At 42.7% G+C, this 23,724-nt stretch overlaps 1 protein-coding gene across 1 annotated transcript in view; it reads right to left on the bottom strand.

The window, feature by feature from the left end:
* fto (FTO alpha-ketoglutarate dependent dioxygenase) overlaps positions 1-23,724 on the bottom strand; it is a 126,022-nt gene that overhangs the window by 71,946 nt on the left and 30,352 nt on the right. The window contains exons 5-7 of the mRNA XM_073464979.1: positions 23,465-23,544; positions 22,988-23,131; positions 16,296-16,415 (exon numbers count right to left, since the gene is read on the bottom strand). Of these exons, the coding sequence (XP_073321080.1) occupies positions 16,296-16,415; positions 22,988-23,131; positions 23,465-23,544 (344 nt within the window). The remainder of the gene's footprint in view (positions 1-16,295; positions 16,416-22,987; positions 23,132-23,464; positions 23,545-23,724) is intronic.

A 23,724-nucleotide genomic window follows, 5' to 3' on the forward strand; every position in this document is an offset into this window, starting at 1 on the left:
ATAATGCGAATGTGTGTTGCCGAGCCTCCAACCAAAGAAAAATGTGCGCATGTGTGTTTACGTGTCAGAGTGTGTGTGTAAGATCTTGTGTTTAGAAGACCAGGTGCTGAGAGAGGCCTTCATGTTTAGCCACAGGCTGATCCCCGGGCCATGTAATGGTCGAGCCAAGCCTCGGTCAGCCACAGCAAGACCACAACCCTTTATCTCTGGGCCTGTGTTAGCACTAATCAGCCCCCTCTCTCCCTCTATTTACCCCTTGATGACAGTAGCTATCCTCAGCCTCCATCTCTCTCAGTCTGATGCTTACCACAGATGTCCCCCTGACCCAGGCTACATCTCGAGGTGAACAAGAGGACGAGGAGGTCCTGGGTACCTCCATCCCTGGTCCCCAGATCCCAAACTCAACCCTGTCTATTTTACTATACACAGGCATAAACATTTCCGGGCCTGTGCAGAAGCAGGGTAGGTAAACAAACACACAGCCAGGCTGAGGTGATGTTTTGGTTGGTGGAGAGCTGGAGTGATGATAGCGTTCCAAGCGAAGGCTGGCTGGAGGGCAGCCTGAGGCGGCTCACTAACACCTCGAGCCAGGACTGTATCTTAACACCAACAAGCATCTGTCTATTCCATCACATAGCAACATGTCACTCATTCAACACAGAATAATGGAACTGGAAGATTGTTTGTTGCTGCACACGGTGCAATATGGTGTACAACCCTCAAAACTTCACAGAGTAGCTGTCACGGGTCACGTAATAGCTAAGAAGTGCTCCAAGGAAGGAAGGTTAAAAAAAGATGCATGCAGAACTGAAGGTTTACACTCCATAAACCAGAGCTACTAGCTGACCACCAGAGTGTCTGAGAAACTGTTAACACCCCGTGAAATGCTTTAGAGGACTTTAGACGAGGATTTTCAGGGGACCCAGAGCACTCTTAAGCTCACTGGCACTCTCTTATATGGGAAACATTTTATGTCTGCAGGCCACAAAAACAAAAAAAACCCACTTTTTTTTAAACTATTTCAACAGACATGGGTGATTGCATGACGAGAATAGACCATCAAAATGATGGGTGGTTTCTTAAAAAGGTAGGTGGTGAAGACACTCACCAGCAACACCAAACACTCCCCAGGTTTTTGACTGGTGGCTGCTGTTAATTTTGCCACCATGGTGCCTCCGCTCCTAAGTGCACCTCTGTCTGTCAGACCGCCGACCTCCAAGCCTGTCTCCCTGCCACTAGCATGTGTAACACTCAGCAACAGGCCAGCAGACTCTCCTGTCTCTGTGTGCCAACACGTCTGTGTGCCCATATGGAGGCAGGCATGGCCCTAAATAGTAATCTATCCTCCCGTTTGTGACTGTTGAGCCACCGTTGGGGGCTTTAACTCATAGTGATGGCATGCAAACACTTAATACCACCACAATATCAGTTCTATATGATAAAAAACAATATATTTAATGTATTAAAGGTGCAGTAACCTTTTATCCATGGACCAATTGTGTGATTATCTGAAATGTACCCAAATGTATTGTTTGTTTAGGTCAAAATCCTCCTTTTTTTTAAATCACCTTTGTCATGGTAACGTTATCTTCCTGGTGGCAATTTAAGATATCTCATGTGATGAAAAGAATGAAATGTTTCTGTTCTATTATGTCTAGTAATTACCAGATTGCATTACATTTATTCAGCTGACACTCCCAAAGCAATTTACAATAAGTGCATTCAACCATGTGGATTCAACCCTCCAAAACTGCAAGAATCATGCACGTTCATCAACTTCATTAAATATACTGAACTGAGTCAAGTGCTACACGTAGGAACGAAAAGACATGACGAAAGAGTTTCTTCGTTATGTTTTGTTTTGTTTTCTTATTGCGAAACTCTAAAGATCATTGGACGTCATCCTGGTCCCAAGGAAGATGAATCAGAGATTTGGTGGTTTCCATTATAGCCATCCATTTAAAGATAGATTTACACCTGAGATATAACACCACGTAGTGTTGTCACGGAAAAAATGACAAAGCATTTGGGGGAATATAATCGTATATTCTTATCAACAGATAATTATAACAAAGCTTGTATACTTTGTGTTAAGCAATATCAATAACCCCCTTTGTCAGTTCTGCCTTTTCCTGTTATTCCTCCCTACCTCTTCTTCCTCTCACTCACCTACATGGCGAGCATATTAGCCAGATATCTCAGGCTTTAAGGTTTAACCCTTTTTCTCCACATCTTCAGACACTCCACTGACATTTGCCAGGCTCAGCTCAAGCTCAGCTGCTCTGACATCTGATTTCATAGGCCTCGGGAGTGGGAGTTTGGCAGACTCTTAGATGCCTCCATCTCCCTCTCCCCTCTAATACAAGAAACCAATATCACTTTGACCGCTGGTGGAAAAAGGCATCAGGCACCTTGCTCGGGGTAATGGATAGCTTCTGCTCACTGATATAAACATCTAGGGAGCTGTGATCCTGCCAGGGCCAGCTCCAGTCTGGACAAGGGATCTGTGTGTATTTGCTGCACGCCACCGCCGAGTTACTTAACTCTCCACCGGTGGAAAAATTATATTAGCCCAGGAAGAAATAAGGCCAGACCACATTCACTTTTCTGTGACATCACACTTGAAGTCATATAAAGTGTGTGTGTGCATGTATGTTTGTGTATATTTCTTAGTCCCGCTGTCACATGATTACAGGTGGCTCAAAATTGAGGCATATCTGAAATTAAATTTGTTCAGTTTCCAATATGTAAGATTGGTTGATGACGTGTGTGTGTGTGTGTGGAGGGGAAGAGTGATAGGGTGTCAACACTGCTGGTTAGGGTTTTCACCCAGACTTTGAAGCACCACAAACTTTGATATTATCATAGAGGAACCAGTAAAGACAATTTGACAAGCAAGTTCTATTAAAATCGGTGCAACCTTGAGCAGTTCTTGCAACTGAAACTCACAAAAGCTTGAGTTTAGGGGACTGTTGCAACTCCAAACAAATCATTTTAACATCAGGGAAATTTAAGCTTCTTGTACACACTACTGTATGTCACCAGTGTCACCAACAGAATACTGCAGTAAGAGCTTTTTAAAGATAAATGTTACCTAATAAAGTTAACATTGAGTGTACTCTCAGATTTTAGAAATTCTGGAATAATCTCTTAAACATTTCCATCAAGCCTATCTAGATGTTTCTATGATAAAAGAAGATACTTTAAATTGTTTAAGATACCAACAGATTCCTAGTTTGACTCTGTGCATGTGTGTATTTGTCAGTGTGTATGTGAGTGTGTTCTCGCAGTCTCCGTGGTGAAAGAAGCTTAGGCCTTTCTGCCAGATTGACCCTTGCGGGGTCGCGGGCACCATCAATTATGTCAGCCAGTAAAATGGGCTTTGCTACACACAGCAGATTATATGGAGTGTAAAACATTAGAAAAATGTGTCTGAAACATCAGAGTAACATGTTTGAAGTGACAATGGGTTGGGGGGGTAGAGACACTCCCCAGAAAGGGAAGACCCCTGACAAGTGATTTTGTTTGAAGGCATTGTAACACACTCAAGTGGGCAGGGACGCTTTCTATGGCCCCAACGGCAGTCCATCTTCTGGGCAGAATACAAGCGGGATGGAAGGACATATGCTTTCCACAGGGTCAAATGAAGCAGAACTCACAGGCTTTTGTGGTGCTCCCTTTTGGTGACGAGAAGAAAAGGCAAATCTGTTGTTGGGTTGTAGTCCAATGGGCCCACAAATATCTCATAAAAACTCACCGGCCTGTTTCTTGGGAGGCTTTTGTCTCCGTCTCATGATAAGGAGTGTGGATCCATTCGGCCTTAATGGCTAAACCACATAGTTCTTAGTCTGAATGAGCTCTCCAGCAGGCTGGGACGACACACACACACACACACACACACACACACACACACACACACACAGTCACACACACACACTTGTGCAAACTCCTCACTCGCTTGGCAAGAATGCCTCATCCATCCATCACAAGAAAGCTTTGAGAGGCGCTTTGACTAATTCAGGACAATGAAGACAGAGCTGGACAGAGATGTTTGCGATGAGCGTGACACTCAAGCACCTTCTGCTCTGTTAAAACCCCTTTACTCTCTTTCAGTATATGAAAGCTGAGTCTAGATTCTACCTAGATAGCAGATTGTGATCAGCACCTCACTCTCCTGCCAGTAAAAAGCTTTTTGCTGACTGGGGCCAAAGCCAGCCTTTATAAGCCCCGGAGTTACAGTGTAACACACACTGCACCATACTTCAGGTCTTCAAAAATGCTAAACCAATAAAAAGGGTTTCCATCCATCTAGACACGCTTGCAGAGAGGAATTTTGTTTGAGAGGGGGAATATGCCTGCAGGGGCTGAAATGTGCCGCTAACAAAGTTTTGATTGACTACAAGAAGTCTGAAGTGCAGTGATTCCTCAATTTTTTTGCATCTGGCTGAAAGACGCGGAGCTGCTGCTGCTGCTGCGAAACTAAACAGGCCCCCATATATGTCTAGTCTGACATCAAATCTGAATTACCTATGGAGTTATGGTGAAAAAGAATGACTATGTCTCAAGTAGAAAAGATTAGGATCTCCAAAGTTGCAAGTTCTCGACCCGAAAAGTTTACTTTATCAAAAGGCCTGTGCAATATTAGCCATAAACAACACTGGGTTTTATGGATAAACTTGGGAGTTGCAGGGGAGGAAAAGAATAAGACAATATAATGTTTGTTCGTGATATTGTTTCAGATTTAATTTATGACTGATGAATTATGTGCTAAGTTAAAACTACTGGGTAATCAGCACATTTTCTGTTGCATCATTCTACCTCCATTCCTTCAAAGCATTAACAGTAGTGTGTTTAATCTGCTGCTTCCCTGTAGCTCTGTTGTGATTAAACTGGCAGCCTTAAACACTCTCTCCACACTTCGCTGCTATACAGTAATAGACAATGGAGCACAACATGACGCAGTTACATATAACTGGATTATGGACTTACATTCTCTATAAGATACCATCTACTTCAATCTGCCAAACAAAAAAAGTTACATACGCTGGCAGTTTTTGTGCTTACCGTAGTCTCGACAAAAGCAGCACATGCTCTAAATATAATTCCACTGTGGAGTATATTGATATAACCTAATTAATTAAAATGAATGAGTAAAGTGCACTTTGGATTGAGTTGAGCATCATGTACCTAATTATTGCAATGAACTTCTTTTCAAGACATATTTATTTTCTTATTGTTTGTATTCTGGGTTTAATCTTTCCACAAAAAATAATTGTAATGCTGTTCAGCGGCCAACTCTCACAAAACTGCTGCGTGTTGATTGACATACTCTATAAGATGATGTCTGCTTCAATCTGGCAAAAAGAAGTTTTTTATGTTTAATGTCGTGTGTTTGACAAAACTGACATATGCTCTGAATACAATTCCACTCTTGAGTATATTTTGATATGACCTAATTACTTTACAGGACTTAAGAGTGAAAACAGTGCACTTTAGATTGAGTTACATGATGTACCTGATTATTGCAGTGAATTAAAAATCTGTATCACATTATATCTTGACTTCAAAAAGTTCAAACTTCTTTTCAAGACATCTATATTGGCTTTTCTTCCAACAAATAAAATCCCCTAATGGTAGAGCTGTTCAGCGCCCAACTCTTGCTGTGACGTGCTGCGTGTTGAAACTTATCATGAGCATTTAAACAAAACCCCTGAGGATGTTTCAATCAATCTGTAGTAAATTACCATCCTAAAAACAACATAGGTTGATAACTTATTTAAATTTTGGGTGCAGAAAGGATCAAAAAACACTGGCAACTGGGAAGATATGTTTTTTACAATCTAATATCTATATTCTCTGGTAAATTATCATTCATAGTGGATGGAGGAAACCATGCCCAAACATTGATGTTAATTTCAAAACCGACAAACCTTTAAACATACGCTGATGGTGTTACTACTGGCTACTACTACTATCTGCTGGCTATCTCTAATGGTTATCATTAAAGGAGCAATGATTATGTTATAGTTACTCAAGTGTTTACACGGTATACTTTGTCCCCCACTGCTGTGTTATGTATGTGTGTATGTGTGATCGCTCCCCACCAAGGGAGGCTGATGAGAGCGGCTAAAGGGTGTTTATGAGACTGTTAGCCAGGAAAGGATGCCGCCCTGCAGCTCTCGCCCAAATAAAAGAGCCATTTATTACATCCAACATGACCCTCTCATTACACACAAATAGGAATTAATGAGCGCTATATCGGGTGCTCCCAGCGGAGCGAGGCGGGGCCCGCTAAAGGACTAGCGTTAATTACATTGTCCTACATCTCACCCATTTAACACCACCCATCAGATCGCTCCATCTGCAAGGGGAAGGATAGGAGGGTGGAAGCGAAGCGCTACCTGGAAGTATGGCCGCTCTCAGCTCGACAAAATTAGCTCGATATCTGTGAAAACACAAGTTACACCTGCTCCTCTTTTCTTTCTGTACTGCACTCTGACCTCCCTGTGACCTGCAGGTGCATATATGTGACTCGTGAGGTAAACACAAACAATTTCTAATTGCTGTGTGTGTACTTTCCAATTAATTGCCAATTAAAAATGTTATTACATAGTGGGGTTTCTACTTTTTTGTGACAGCCTGGGCTTCATCACTTTTGTGCATATTTTCTATTGCTTAGAAAAATATTTTTATCTCACCAACTTTATTTACCCTCAGATGTAGGACAGCGCCAAGACTGGTAGGCATGGCTTTACAGGAGTAGTACACAATTTAGCTGATTTAGCTGAACCTGAGTGATCAGGTTTTAAAAGAGCGGAAAACAAAGGTGAAAATTAAAGTTACATAACTGATAGGATTGACGGTCAAAAGTACAAACACAGACTCCGGGTTGTAGAAAAGAAGGGATTTTCCTTTCAGGCTTCATATGAAGAGAGAATCTTCTTCACCAGAAAACACACACCACAGGTTTGATCTCTGCTGGGTTATCCTCTTCATACTGTACAGGCCTCGTTTTGAAAGGTGCACAAACAAAAGAAAACAAGGCGTGGAACTTTCCCAGAATGCTCCCAGGACTTGTACTTCCTCCTGACTGTACTCACAACCCCGTGTTTACAGCATCAGCTTTTCATTTCTCTCCGATTCCAACTTAAATCTTCACTGTTGTCTCTCTATTCCCTTCACCTCTGCAAACACCACACCCACCCTTATTCTTCCACCTGTTCCACCTCCCTGAATCTCCTCTGCCTCCCCCCGAAAAAAATGATACGATCATCATCGACAATCTTTTCCCATATTTACTCCTTTTCTTTGCGTTTCGTCAAGCGAATCAGACAATTTTACACCGTCTTCCCATCAGGATCGCCCCATTCTCTGCACTCATTGTTTTCAACGAAGGCTTTATGTACTTAAAACCCTCAACACGATAGCTGCTCCAGTGATTTTGAAGAATTAGCGAGGTGCCGAGGTATTAAGTGGTTCGTATTTTGCTGTGCTAGTTGCGAATCAAACGAAAAACTGATTATGGATCAAATTAACACAGCATTGGAGACGTTATGCCTGAGGCTTCCTCGGAGATGAAAAGATTAAAAGTGTCATTCGGTGATAGAGTGATATCTGACTTTGAGGCTTTTGGCCTTTTTTGTTTATTTTGTGTGTCTCTCTCTGAGGTTTTTGACCTCGATGTCAGAAAATTGGTTGCCTTTATTCTCTCAGTTAGAATCTTAAGACGGTTTGTTCTATTTTTGACCCTAATTACGTTTTAGGGTGGGATTTTTTTTATCGTTCACTTTGAGGATCTATAGTTTGGGATGGGCTGTTTTTCATGTTCATTAATCTGCTTTAATTTATTGTTTCACTATGTGTGGGCGATATGAAGCCATCTGAGACTGTGACTGTGATTAGGGGGGCTGTGCAAATAAATGTGTAATTAATTCGAGCTGACACGCAGGTAAACAATAACATGGATAACAACCGCAGCAGCCGATGAGCATCCAGATTCAGATTCAAATGACTTTAATAAAAGTGTGTGCACATGTTTCAAAGTATGAGGTCTCTATTTTTGTTCCCTCTGGCTTATAGAGCTCAGCTCCACGTCTCACTGTGTGTACTGCTATTTCTGAGCTTGACATATATCGAACAAGCGACAGTCAAGCTCTGGCCATGTATTCAGTGCGCAGTGAGATTAATATTGCACTAAAACTGCACTCACTGAGGAGGATTTTAAGTTATTTTTCTTTGCTTTCAATGACAAATCAGTGTGTTTTCTTTGCGTCTCTGTTTTTTTTATTTTACTCCACCACTTTGACACGACTGCCTGCGAGAGTAAACAATTACACCTGGATCAAAGTGGTGGAATAATTATATATCAAGCGATGGTTAGTGGTGATGTCTCCAGTCAGCTATAAGAGGGGCGGGCTTTGCTACGAGATGCTCTGAAATCTCCCTTTCATCTTTTTATACTTTTCTCCCCCATCGAGGCACTTTTTTCGACACGCACACACACACACACACACACACACACTCCTTCCTCGCATCCTTCTCTGTGTTGGTATGACACAGGAAAAAAAGCCGGGCCCTACAGCCAACCCCGCCGTCCGCACTGAATGCGATTAAGCTGAGCAGTGATTAATCTGGGCTGCCCCATAATTCCTCTTTACCACTTTAATGGATGTTATCTCCCCTCCTCTGAAGGCTTATCTTGCTGATCGAGGCCAAGGATGAGGAGAGGGAGAGGAAGAGGAGGGGGTGGCTATGGGGTGGTGTTGGTGGTGGTGGTGGGGGGGGATTCAAACTAAATCCAGACAGAGGTAAGTAAATGAATAAGTAAGTAAATAAGTAAGTAAATAAATAAATGCAGGGATTGAGGGAGCTGCTAAGCGGATAAGGCAGATCAGTCTCTGTAAAGTGCTCATTTGTCTTCTAAGAAGACGAGACAAGCCGCCTTCAAAGCCTGCTGATACAGTAAAAACACTGTCAACATCACAATTCACAGACAAACAAAATAAATTATCCAAACCGCTGTCAATAAAACTCCCCGCCCCCTCATTGTAAAGATGAGGTGTACTCCACACTGTAGCTGACAGCTATGGGTACAAAGACAAAAAAACAAAACAAATGTGGGGTTTTTCGATGAGCTCATTTTCTCTCATGACGTAAAACAATGGCGCACTGTAGCTTTTCATTTGCGGTTTACACATTGTGACATAAAGTCAACGACAAAAGTTATTCTAACACATTCCAAATCCAGTCATCCGCAACCCTGGAACAAGTTTGCTCAGGTCGACCGCTGGAATGAAAAACTCTCAGCACCTCGGCTTTCAGGACACTCCGTTACATCCTGTGATTGAGAAATAATTACACACAAACATAAGGATGGTTTTTAATCATTTTCGATGAGAAAGTGCTACATGAGGAATTGTCCTCAAAGGGAGAAGATGACTTGATGTGATAGTAATACATAGAAAAACACGAGGAACTGTGACAACGATTATGATTGGCAACCGTGTGTGCATCTCTCTGTGTGCACATTTCCAAAGTCAACTTTTATTCTACTATGTATTATCCAAACAGCAATTGAATACAGTGGTGATGCATTATACAACCCAGATTCCTGTGGTTCTTTTCTCTTTCCGTGTTGCAGGAATCCAATTCAGAATGAGTACACAACAGTTTGCCTTTGTACTGTATTTAATTGAACACAGGTCAAAAAAGATTGGCAAATCATTGCATTTAGGGCTGCAACTAATGATTATTTCATTGTCAATTAATCTGTTGATTATTTTGTTGATCAATCAATTAGCTGTTTAGTCCATAAAATGTCAGAAAATGGTGAAAAATGTCGATGATTGTTTTCCAAAGCCCAGGATGACATCCTTAAATGTCTTGTTTCATCCAAAAACCAAAGATATTCAGTTTATTGTGATGGAGAAGTAAAGAAATTAGAAAACACTCATATTCAAGAAGCTGGAAACTGAGAATTATGAATTACTCAAACTGATTAACCTGTTATAAAATATAGAAAAGAGTTGGAGATTAATTTAATGATTGAGAACTAATCGTTTGATTGGTTAATCGAACAGAGTTCTAATTGCATTCTTTTTTTATTATTATTTTGATTTTACACAGCGTCCCGACTCTTTTGGATCTGGGGGTTGTAGCTTAAAAATAAATCCATGAAAGTAGACTTAAAAAAATAAGAAATCTCAACAGCAGCAGTAGTCTCCGTTTCAAACTGTTATATGAGCCATAAAAGCCTTCATGACAAAGTTTTATTCAAACTTTCCTAAACGGACACCTGGACACACACACACACACACACACACACACACACACACACACACACACACACACACACACACACACACACACACACACACACACACACACTCGGTATTAAGTGTGTGTGGTGTCCTTGTGCTTTTGTCCCTCCATGTCTGTGTCTGTGTAAATAAATGTGTATGTGAGACGGCAACTGAGAAGTGACAGGGTTAAATCTCTCCGTAGCTCTCTCTTTTTTTTTTTCACCCCCGCTTCGGCTTACAGCGATGTTGCAGCGAGATTCTGTCATAGACAAACCTCTGTGGGATTCCATTCACTACTAGTGTACATCTTTAGGTACAAAGCTGCGGGCTGCATTGGCTCCAGGTAACATAAACGCTCCCTTCAAGCCACCGCGTATCTGCCCATGAAAATTCTCTAAAGGGGTTTAAGCATTTACGCAGAACACTATCAGGCAGTGCCGAAAATTCAGCTTACCCTGTTGAATAGGGACTTCAAAGAGAATTGCAAATACCTTTGCACTGCTACATTTTCTCCCTTCTCTCTCTCTCTCTCTCCGTCTCTTCCTGCTTCTTTTCATTTTATATTTCCAAACACAAGCTGCTGCGTGATGTAAAATGTATTATCAGCCATATATTTCCTCTTTAAATGAATAATAACAATAATCTTTGAGTAATTTCTTTTTTATGCGGCTCCGTCTAAATAGGGCAAAGCAAAGCGAGCTAATATTGAGCCGCGGGTAAACAAGGCCGTGCAATAATGAACGCGTGGATTAGGCCTCTAGTCTAAGTTGTGCGATAAGGAAAAAACAGCTGCTACTATCCAGGTAACAGCACGTATTGACTGTCAATGAAGGATAAACTACTGCGCCGCTGCACATTTTACCTCTTTCATTCACAGTGCGGACACACTGCACACATGGACACCAATGCACACACACACACACACACACACACACACACACACACACACACACACTGTATTTATGCGTAAGAACCACAAAGAATTGGAATATAATAAATGTATAAGCCTATTTGCACAGTATCGAGCTTAAAATGCAAAACAATGTGATGCATAAACACAGTGTGATTTAATGTAAGAGATAATAAATGGCTCTATAATGAGCAATATAAATGGTCTTTAAACAGTTTACTGCTTAGTTCACACTTATAATTAATCTGGGTTCCATGTGTGCATATAAAGTGGGTATAAAACTCTGCCCGACTGTGCGAGTAAAACGGCCGCGCGAAAAAGAGAAAAATGACTGCTGGTAAACATCTGCAACATGATTCAGCTGTGGCCTCTAGCTTTTTCAAAATACACTGCCTTTTTTTTTTCCCCTCAGCGCAGACCGGCACGGCGAGCTATCCAAATAATACATTACAAAAAATTGCTCCCTGAAATTATTTACGGTGAAGCGCACAACAGAAACCATAACATTTATAATGTTTTACAAAGCCATCAAATAAGTGGAGAGGGGATTAATTGCCCCGGCCCGACCTTAAAATAATTATTGTGAGCGGTGCAACTCTAAACTCCAATGAAATTGATACACTTTGATAATTAGATTCTTGGCACTGACCCGCTGAAGTCAATAAAGGTTATTAAGGCCAATTGCTGTCTAAACGCATTACGGGCAGGGTAAACTGTCCGTCGGAGGCCCCTGCTACTCCAGCGCCAATATGATAATCCATTCTCCGTCCTGGGGGTTTCTTCTCTAGCGCCTGTGTCTCCACTCTGCCATACAAAACCAGATTGGATTCGCTTAACCTTTCCAGGACTTTGATCAAATGAGCTCACACAGCAATAACATTTACATTGACCCCCCGCTCCTCCTCCCCAACACACACGAGCCCTCTCTATTTTTTCTCTGTACCTCCTCCCCCCTTCTCTGTGTCTCTCTCTACACACTCTGCCTACAGTTCACTACCCTCCGCATCCCTCCCCTCCCCGGCCACTCCTCACACACGCTAGGTCAATAACCTAATCAGCTATCGATGGCGACCGGGGCCAGGCTGTGTATGATTGCAGTGCAACCCTCCTCAGCAGCCCAGATTGTTTCCGAAGACAGTTATTAAAGCGAGGGGAGAAGATGAAATGGTCACTAAGCGCATCCCCGCACGTACACTCGCGCATGCGTGCAAAAAGTCCGCCTCTATTACGAATCAGAGGAGGTAAATTTTGTCACACAATGAGGAAAAAAAAAACAAAGTGTGTGTATGCGTGTGTGACCAAACCGTCGGGAAAACAGGGAGTGACAGGCTGGGTGAACGGAGTAGAGGAAGACGTGGCCCCGATACCACTTCCTGTTTTGTACATCTTGAAGTATACAAATGTATTCAACTGAGTGGATCCCATTTATTATGAAAGTAGATTAATTTCCTTGATATGTGTTGAAAAGATTTCCATCTACAAGGCTCGTTCTGCTGTCAAATGAGGGAGAAAGTGTGAGGAGGAGACACAGGGAGATGTGGCGAGATAGAGGGAGCGAGAGAGGGAGAGAACAAGAGAAAGAAAGAACATAAAGAGAGAGAGAGAGGGAGTCGGAGAGCGACGGAGAGAGGGAGAGGGAGACGGAGTGCATTGAAATCTCTTTGCATCCACGGTGGCTTTTGAAGTTGTGAGATGAGCAGCCACAGAAGTCAGGAAAGTGACAAATTAGGGGAAAAGCTGTACTTTGCAAGCAGAGCTGCTAAATCAATTAAAGTCATGCCAAGCGCATACATTAACATCAATGGCACACACACACACACACACAGACACACACACACACTGTCTCGCACAAACACACACGCGCAGGACAGGAGGGAAAAAAAGGGGAGATGTGCTCGTGGGCTCGTCGCTGTCGCTTCTCCCCCACAGTGAAAAGAGGAAAGATAAAAAAAATACCACACCGGTATTTATAATATTCTGCATAAAGCCAAGACTCTCTGCCTATTGTCAGTCAGGCGGAAGCTATTCATTGTTGCTAGTTTAAGGAAATGTCACTATTGTATGATAGCCATGATAGCAGAGTCCTGAGGGAACACAAAGCTGCGAGCGAGGCAGGTCTAAATGGACGTTAGCACCCTGGATCACAGGGGAATGTAAAAACCTTTAAGTTAATGTCCCTTTTTCAACCTTTACCTTACATACACTACCTCCCTCCCCGTCTGCGCACACATTTATACATTATACTTTCGCTATACATTCACATAGACATGCCTCGACTTGGAAGTTTATTCAGCGGCACGTCTCTTTGTTTCTATCAAGAAAACCACATGAATTCATGAGGTACCAAAAAGAGGCGAGCAAGCAAGTGGACTTGTTTTGTGCCGGTTTTCTTTCTTTATTTATTTATTTATTTATTTATGTATTTTATCAGAATGTCATTCAAATGGAAGGATGAGCATTTGCATGACAACGGGGCTGAGGAGCAGAGAGGGAGCCCCAGGGAGAGACAGTATCCATAAACAGGAGCTAGTCCCCCCCCCCCCCATATTGCAATATTCTTCATACGGACTAACAAACGCATACATAGCCCGGCGCATCCCACAACACTGTGTGCTAAATATGACAATAAAGAGAGGAAGGCTGGCTGTTTGTATTGCTATTTTAGCAGGATAAAACAATAGGCTGTTTTATTGCTACAGCGCTGTGTATAAAACAACACGGTGTCAATTTATAAACCCTATTTAAAGAGACATATATTTGTTATTTTAAAATACCCATGGCGATATCAGATTTGACAAAAATAATGCTGTATTAAAATATACTCTGCCGGCAAGAACAGAAACATCCAAATAAATAAAAATGGCAAACAGCTTCAGCACACACTAGGTCACTCGTATTTCACTAAATTACACTATACTGTCAATTCCCGGCGTCAAAATGCAAAATATATGCAATAAAGGAACGTAGAGGGGGGACCCACATAATTTAAATAACTCAAAGTAATTTGGAGAAATGCGTTTTAATCTTACTGCAAGAAAAGCCACAGCTATCAAAAGCTCCAAAGGAAAAATCTATAAGTCACATCTATAAAGTGCTTTTCATCAGCATATCAGAGGTCGATGCATGTATGTAAATATTGCTCGTGAGAGCAATAATGTTGTCTTTCATCACAATAGTGAGTGATTACATTTATGCGCTCACCAGTGTATTATTTTTGTGAAGGTTCACAGAGTGTTTCTGCAGAGGAAATACTTGATTTGTGTGATTTGACACTATGTGGTTAATGCAATTTAATAAAGAAATTTCAACTGGTAAGAAACATTTTGTTATGAGCACACATCAGAGTAATTTGAGATGTAAAAAAATATAAAATACAACATTTTTTTTATTTTCAAAAAACCATTAATATCTACATATCTTTAATGATCTTGTAGTATTGATTTAACTTTTTCTTTTGAACTAAAAAGTGGCTGACATTTTATTTGCTGTATCGCGTAAAAAGTCTGATGCTATGTTTTCTACCGCATGACAGAAATGACACACACAAACACACACACACACACAAACACAGGCACACACGGTGGATATGGTTTGCTTGCCCATTACGGAGAGACGGAGACACAGCAGCAGAGAGAGAGAAAGACCTCACATTTCACTGATGCCCTTTTCTAAATACAGGTCCAAATCACACACTTCATCTGGGCCCGGAGGTGGAGCTCTAGATGAGTTTAGCCCCTGTCTACTAACTCCCCCACACACCCACCCACCCACCCACCTACCCTCTGCCAGGCTGTTCCACTAAGTGAGAGAGAGGAAGAGAGAGAGAGCGAGAGAGAGAGAGAGACCATGAGTGGAGCCGAGCGGCGTCGGCAGCAGCAGCAGCAGTACCGTTCTCCTCCAGCCCCTGTCTTTATCCCCGCCTGAGCATTAGATGTGATTACTGCTCAGCGCTCGACACTGACAGAGACAGAGAGCTCCCAGAGACAGCAGGAGCGGGTGAGAGACATAAAGAGACACGGGGAGAGAGGAAGAGAGAGAGGGAGAGAGGTAGCAGAGGAGCACAGCTCTTTCGCTCCCTGCGCTGCTGCTACAGTGATACAAGAGTGCCCCCTGCTGCTTCTGGTGTCCGGATGTTAAACACACACACGTACATACATGAAGACACACACACACACGCTCTTTTGAAATCTAGCTATGAGAGAGGGACTGTATGGAACCTGTGGGGAGAGAAAGCGAGACGTAGCGTGTACATGCGTATGTGTTTGTGAGCTGTGTATCTACACTACTGTAAGTTATTGTAAGTCTGTGTGTGTGTGTGTGTGTGTGTGTGTGTGTGTGTGTGTGTGTGTGTGTGTGTCTGCGGCACATATGTGCAGTACAGAGCTGTGACTAAGGTGACTTAATTATGAGTCTGACATTACTAAGTGTGATTCCTTTACAGTGGTTGTCTAACTAATAGCTGCGTGCCCACGCTCCTCTCTAGTAAAACTTCAGTGAGGCTACGATTAAACACATGACACATCCTTAATAACGCACCGCGGCGAGAAGTTAGACAATCCATCATGTAATTTTCAAAACACACCCTCCCTTTGTAAGGAGCATTATTGGACGGTAGATCACTAATGTAGTTTGTGTAAGAGGCACGAGTAGAGGCGCGTTGAGCGGTAGAACTTTAATTATCAAATAAAAGAGTGTCTGCATCGGTCATATTATTATTATTATCATATTTACAATACATTACATATTGCCTTCATCATTAAAATCAGGGTAAATAAATGTTGGTTTTCTTATATGAAAAAGGTTTTGTATATTAAAAAGAATGATTTAGATCAATGTTTTTGTTTATGCCTGTTTTCTAAAGTAGAAATGGCATCAATGCAATGCTAGGACTGAGTAGTGTGTCTGTAAACCTAAACTTGCAGGGAAAAAAAAAGAATCTGCAAATTAAAATGGAAATACTTTGACTACTGAAGGATTAGTAAAATAAAGTGTGAGTGACGCTAAGTTCAGTTAACTACCACGCAGGCTGTGAAACCAGACAGTGAGAACGCCACGTGACCAGAAGTGTGTCGGTGCGGCCTTACCATCGTCTCCATGAGCCTCCAGTCCTTCTCCAGCTGCTCCATCGGTCTGGTCCACCAGCTGCAGAAGCGGGTGTAGCGCTGGCCCTGAAACCAGTACTGCCGCAGCCACTCGAACTCCACCTGCAGACACACACACACACACACACACACACACGATAGAGATGCTGATTAAAATAGGCAACCAACTCCCCTGTAGGTTTATCTAATCTAAAAAAAGGGGGAACATAATGACTTATCTCTCTAAACTGTTTGCTCCTCAGTGAGAACATTACAGAAAACTCGATTTTATTTAATGTAGAGGAAACACATTTTACATATTAGTCATTTATGAAATCATCATACGAAAAATGCAAATCTGGAACTTTAAAAAAAATATATTTACAATGTTGTTTTAGCCTCTTTATATTATGTACATATATTTTTTTAATTGTAGATATATTTTATTCCAAAATCTGCTAACTTTGAACCATTATCTAGTAAAAAAAATATATATATAAGCTAGTATAAATTCAGAATGCAATGTGTAGAACAAGAACACCCTCCTGTAAAAAATAGCATTATGTTATAATTTAGCAATGAGTCGTTTTTTTACCTGTCAAGCCTTTCAACTGGTAAATATTTCCTTTTTAGTTGATATATTTTACAGTGTTCGCCGTCATACTTAAATATACAGGACTGGCCTTTTTTCTAAGTATATTTCTGGTTGTTATCAAAATTTTATGAAAACTGCTTTTGAATTTATTTTTTTTTTAAATGTACTTAAAATTAAAATTATCCTTGTGAAAATTAAAACTTTGAGATGATTTTGGAAATGGAGAAAATTAAATTTCCCTGGGAAATTTGATTGCTTTAAATCGTTATATTTTTATAAATTAATTAATTTACACAAGTACACTGAATCGTTGTTCTGAGGACTCTGGAAGGAACAAAACAGTAAGGACACATTGTCCTAGATGCATGTCGTCCTACTGCAAATAGCAATCACGTCGGTCATCTCCACAAGTACAATCATACCCTGAACAAACACAAACACCCTCTCAGACAGACACACAGTGCATTCACACAAAATGCATATGCCTATTCGCACACACCTTCCAGTCAGCACACCTGAAAACTCCGCCCTCTTCCTCCTTCTCCTCCCTCCTTCCCCTTCTCTCCCACTCCCTCGCTCCGTCTGGAGATGACAGTCTCGGCTGCCGAGTCGCTCCCCTCTCCTCCGCTGGGAGTGTTTTTGTTTCCTGCTCTTTTGAAGTGCTGATTTAATCCTCGCAAGGATGTTTCATGTAGCCAGGTGTAGCCTATCTATTTCTAAGTGTGTCTTTCCGTGTGCATGTTGTTGTGTTTGTACCTGCGTATGTGCGGCAGTGTGCTTGCGCTCTCGCTGTCTACATATAGGTGTGTGAGTGGCTTTGTTGACGTTTGTGCATGCAATTGCCAAAATGCGAGTGTGTATGTCAAAGATTGCCCCAATTGCCGCCAACGTAAATGCGAGACGCTGTGAGTTGCCCTCCCCCAAAACGTCCTACAAAGCATCATCCACCCAAAACAATGCACGCTCCGTTTCATTTTGACGCCGACAACTGTGCGACACAAAAAGTGGTTGCATGCAAAGGAGTCGCATATCAAATGGTACCGAGAGAGCTATTGTTCCTTTTCTGAAAACTATTTTGTTTATTGTGCTTCTAACAGAGCATTAGCCAATGTCTACAACAGACCCTTTGTACAGCTGCAAACTCACAAATAATCACAGCAAGGTTTAAGCAGGTGAATTCTGCCCCCCAAAAAGAAATGAAATGGCATGAAATGAAAATACCATTTCTTTTTTTCTGAAAAATATTTGCTTGTATTTTTTGTTTCACTGATCCTTTCTCAATTAAAGTAGCATCAATTTTTGGGGTAAACCAGTGATCCACTCGCAACTTTTGTCTTTGACTCCTAATTTGCCTCAAATTATGCACATTACAACTAATTTACACTGATGCATATGTTTTGAAAGACCAGGAGACAAATCACTTCTTGGTTAAATATTTAAAGGTCGATACTGTCAGTGACTTGTAACATGAGATGGGGCATGAACTCCAGTCTATAGTCTGGTGCTTTGTGTGACATCAACACTCATATCTTCCCTAAAACTTTTTGTTGCAGTACAAGAACATGAAAAAACCTCCACCGGAATAAAAGATTGTCAGCTGACATTAAGTTTCATACCTAAAAATATTAGCCCAAGCAATTTGTATATCTGTACCCATAACCCCCTACCCCTACATCTTTCCGACATTGGATCGGGGTTGCGTCCGACCATTTCTGTAACGTTCCAAAAACCTACAACCTGACATTTACACCCATATCAGGCTTGACTGGTCAACAGTGCAGATTTAAGTGTAGCCAAGGTTTGAACATCTTCTCTCTGGCTCAGGGGTAGCCAACACGGTGCCCGTGGGCACTTAGTCGCCCGAAGTGAGCATGTGAGTCACATGCAGGGCACCTTAAACCTAGACCATAACCCCCGCTCGAGCTCTTTTAATTTATTATGACAACTACTTTTGTTTTCCAGTTTTCATGTGAACCAACGAGTGCCACACTATAAACATGTTCCAGGAGAGGCTGTCGGAAAATATGCAATATCACCATCCCTCCCCCTTTAATTTTTTGGCCCTTCCTTCAAGGCTGATGTCTTCCTAAAGTAGTATAGAGGTAAAAATAAACTAGAACACACTGAAGTTTTGAACCCAAATAAAGTTCCCAACATCCTGAGTCTTGCAAATAAAAATTCCATGGAAAAGTGTGCACACTGAGATGAAAATATTGTGCTGCGACTTGTGAAATTTCCAACTGTCCATTGCTCTGTATTATGAAACAAGTCACCTACGGTCCAGTACCCAAAGCAAGTTAAAACAAAGGGCAAGGATTATTTACACCAACAACTTGAGTGAGGTCTGCATTGGGCAGAAGCTGTGCACAGAATCAACCTGCCATTTGCCTCCAAAAGGCTCTGATCACAGCGGGGATGACATGCAAGGACTGGGGCATGTCAGGGAGAATACACAGCCAGTGGCACTGCTCAGCAGCCTCTCAGTCACTCCATACAACCCACCCTTCAAAGAAATGTCATCCTTTATGGTCCCTTCAACACTCTCCAAATCCACTCCCCTTCGATCACTACAGCTCAAACACACAACAAAGCCGCCGAGCGCCGATATCGGACGTCCTTTTCTCTCTGTCAGTCCCTCCTTCCATCTCTCTGATTGTCTGCCTGTCCTTTAGTGAGAAGAAACCAACCTGTGTCTCCACTTTGAGCTGACATGGCTGCCTGTCCCCTACTGCGCAGGCCAGTGGCAGCCACAAAGGAGGCCATCTGAAGCTACTGAGGAGCACTGGCTATGTGGCATTTGGAGTCTGGCCACCCAGCTGAGAGTTACCAAGAGGGGAACTCTGACTAAATGCCACCTATCCAGGCAGACAGATCGAAAGTGTGTGCGAAAGAGAGAGTTGTTGTTAGGGCTAGTTTTTCTCTGAGACGGCATGGGGGAGCGAGAGGGGAGCTAGTGGCTCCCCTGCGGCACTCGCTGTCATCTCTCCAGGTGATGGACACACTAACTAAACATTAGCCCCACATTAGTCGACAGGTCGCCCACCATGGCAACTCTGGAGTTAAAGCCAAGTAGCCCCCTTTTTTCCCATTTAATGAGGTGCGTTTTTTTCCACACCTTCATGGTATTCCCTGAGCGGGTCCAATCAATTTCCGGGCCAGGGCCCTGAGGTGGGAACTGATGAGAGTGGGATCGATCCCACTCTGCCGTCCTCTGTTTACCTTACCCGGTCTTCTCACACATCAGCCAGGAGAACTGGTCCCCCCATCAGACACTTGCCAGAGTGGTCATACACAAGGTAGCTGGTTCAGATTGCCATATATATTTCCATTTCTATCTATAATGTTTAATACTTTTGTCCTCTCTCAGGCCACAAATGTAACTAAAAGTGTTTTTCCCTCCTCTGGAGATTAGCTCCCTCATATCAATGTGACAAATATCAGTGTAGCTTTTTCAAAACAAACTTACAAAGGACTAGATAAAACTAGCTAAATAAATCAACAATAAAAATGCCTCACATGAATTAAAAACGCTGTTAAAGGGGAATAAAACAGGTTTATACAGCAGGAATAACAAGCACAACTACATACTGGACAGGTCTGCCAGCAAAACTATGGGTTGAGAGGTGATTTATAAGATTACAATGATATTGCCACCATAAGCCCCTCAGGAAAGGTGTTTCAAAGCCAAGCAAAGACCTGAGAGCCTGGGGAGACATTGTGGCCTGAAAACAGGACATTGGAAGGTCACACACACCTGCTTCCACACAGTTTACTTTCTGCCAGAACATGTGGGAAAACCTTGTCCCTCCCTTCAATATTTACTGTGGGGGGACGAGCATCATTAGAGGGGGTCCCTCAGGGCACTCTGTCACACACCCACCTGGGAAGTGACACAGTGGCTTTAAATGAGACAAGACGTTTGCATCTGGGATTTGCATTTCAAAGCCAAACGTGCACACGGGGGCCGTGTGGCGATGCTATGTTAGACTACCCTCCCTCCCCCCAGCCACCTAAGACAGGAGGTAAGATTAAAAAGAGACAGTGAGAGGGACCGCGCTTAACAAACAGGTGGGAACTTCAGTTTTCTTCATTTCTGTTTCTGTCTCCCATCAACCCCTTCCTCAACTCGACATCCCGCCCCATCCCTGAACACTCATACTCAGATGGCAGACGTTCTGCTTCATCATCGTCAGACCCACCCACATCTTCTGACAAGTGTCAACCCCCCCCTACCCCACCCCACCCCTCGTTGCACCACGTTGCACAATATCCGTGGCACCTCAGCCGGTGCTAACTTGCTGTTTAGCGCTTTTTGAGGAAAGGCCCATAAGGCACTGCTCAGGTCAGGCTGCCTGTGCGTCTCAGGCTTGTTCGCTCCTCGGTCGTCCATGTCAAACACGACCTGCGCAATATGCACCCGCCAAGCGCCAAAGTGGGCCGCCATCATAAATAACTCCACCAACAATACATCATTTAAGTGGGTGTTCTGCTCTCGTGGGCAACTCCAAACAAATGGCCACATCGATCATGGTGAGTGCCAGGTAGGGTAGGGTTGAGCCCCCGAGAGCACCCCCCCTTACTTAAACATTCACCCATACAAACACACACGCCTGCTCTTTTATAAATAGCATCCTGTTTTCCTAAATAAGCCTACCTCGCTGTCCTGGTGGAGGCCTATGCTCGGTAATCCTGTGGCGCTATGCGGCAAACTAGCAGGTGTTGCTAGCTCAAATAGCGCAGCGCTCCTCCTGACACAGACAGCCCTATTGTTTGGCAGAGCTGAATAATTAATATTGTCTACAACCTTTAAACAACCTTACGTCAGACTCATCTGTCATGGCGTCCTGCTGAGGGGCCTGGGTGCTTGCGTCAGCTAGGATGTGCGCCTCGAGCCCAAGGGTGTGAAGGGGGAGAGGTGAAGTGCAATATTAACTGTTGGCCTGCGGCAAGTGAGCGCAGGGGGTCCGTGGATCCGCAGACGGGCCCTCACGTTCCTCTTTTCTGACCTCGCTCTATCCCTCAATACCCCTAGCCAGCATCACTCGTTGTGTATGAAAGGGGGTTAGGGAGGGGAGCGGGGCATGACTCCATCTTTAGATAACATATGGAGAGGCTATTGCCTTACGATCCATCACAGGCCAGGACAAATGAGAACAACCTGGATTTCATATTGGAGCCACTAAACAACCAGGTAAGTAGAAGGTAGATAGCTGGCAGGCGCCCATTCTGCTGTTTACAGAGTTTTAACCTGCTGTCAGAGGACTGCCAGTTTTGTCTGCAAGTCCCATGATGCAGAGGGGAATGGAAAGGGCATATCAAACCAGGATGAATTGTTTTGCCAGTCTGTATTATACAGTTTCAATTACCAAAATGTTGTTGGTGTATTTGTTCAAACACAGTATAGTTTGTGAGGTAAATTATTCTACAACTCCTTCATCATGACTTGGTTGGGTAACCCAGCACCTGCACGGGACGGCGTTGACATGACATCAAAACTGTCGACTCGACTGCTGATCATCCAGAGAGCGTTTGCACTCTACTATAGGCATAAAAATGTGGATCCTTTCGAATGAACGCCAGCACAAATGCACAGGCCTGTTCAAACAAGATGTAACTCCTTAATTAAATATTAATCCATATTATTAAAATGCATAAATTCTCTATATTCCATGACAATTTTCTAATATCTTCTGTGATCCTGTCCTGATGAAAGCCTGTCACATTTGCAGATGGTTCTTAGCTGTTTTTAACCTTCTTGGAGCACCAGATGGACGAGGACTACAGCATCAGAACGATTCACATAGTGTCAAGCAGGTCCATGATGACAGAAACATACTGTATATTGAATCTTTCAAAGTTAAAGTTGCCCAAACTTTATTGGCACATATTCTGTTTTCCAATGTGGCAAATCTCACTCATCTAGTGCTCAAAGCAGCAACTGCAACATGTTTTTACAAGTTAAAAGAGCAACTACAACACATTTTAAACACTTACATACAAATACGAAAGTGTACAAAAACTACAGACAAATGTGTGCATGATCGTGAAAAACAAACACTTACTGTACACAAACACACAAGATACACCACAATGACCCCACCTCATTGTGAATCTCCTCACAGCGCCGTAGCGTTGTCGGCAGCAGGGCCAGCAGGCTGTGGGATCCGGTCTCTGGGTCAGTGTGCAGGTTGGACAGGGCCTCCTGACACTGCGACTGGATGTAGGTCAGGGTCCCACTGGAACACTGGCAGGAAAGGAACAGACCCAGTGTTATATAGTAATTACCGTGTGAATCAGAAGACAATTAAAAACGTAGTTTTAGGTTTGATTAGGTTTTTAACATACGAAAAAAACAGAGACAGTCTTGTCAAGGTACATTGACGTCAAAATCAAATTTTTTTTTTTGTGTGAAATTTTGGTCCTCGTCTACTCGACACAATATTGACGTTTTTCTTTTAATCTATCCCTTAAATATCATGTAAGTACGCGCGGCAGTCCTCCCTGAAACCAAAGACGACTGTTGGCACGCTATAATCGACAAATTCAAAACTCTCCTTTCGGCCGGTTGGCTTCTCACCTCGGCCACTCTGTGCGTGGAGCTGAAGCGTGCCGTTTCTCCAGCTAGGACACAATGTTGGTGGGTACAGTTCAGGTCATCTGGTAAATACAGGGGGGGGAGAAATCTATCAGAACGACAATAACAACGACACCAACAATCAGCAACAGAGCAGCAAAGAAAAGCAAACAAGAGAACAGATCAAGAAAGAAAATGCCTCCACTGGAAATAACAGATTAATAAAACATTGTAAGGCACAAAAATGCAACAGAATAGCTAAT

Source organism: Pagrus major, chromosome 4 (genome assembly GCF_040436345.1).
Source record: "Pagrus major chromosome 4, Pma_NU_1.0".
Classification (NCBI taxonomy): Eukaryota; Metazoa; Chordata; class Actinopteri; order Spariformes; family Sparidae; genus Pagrus; species Pagrus major.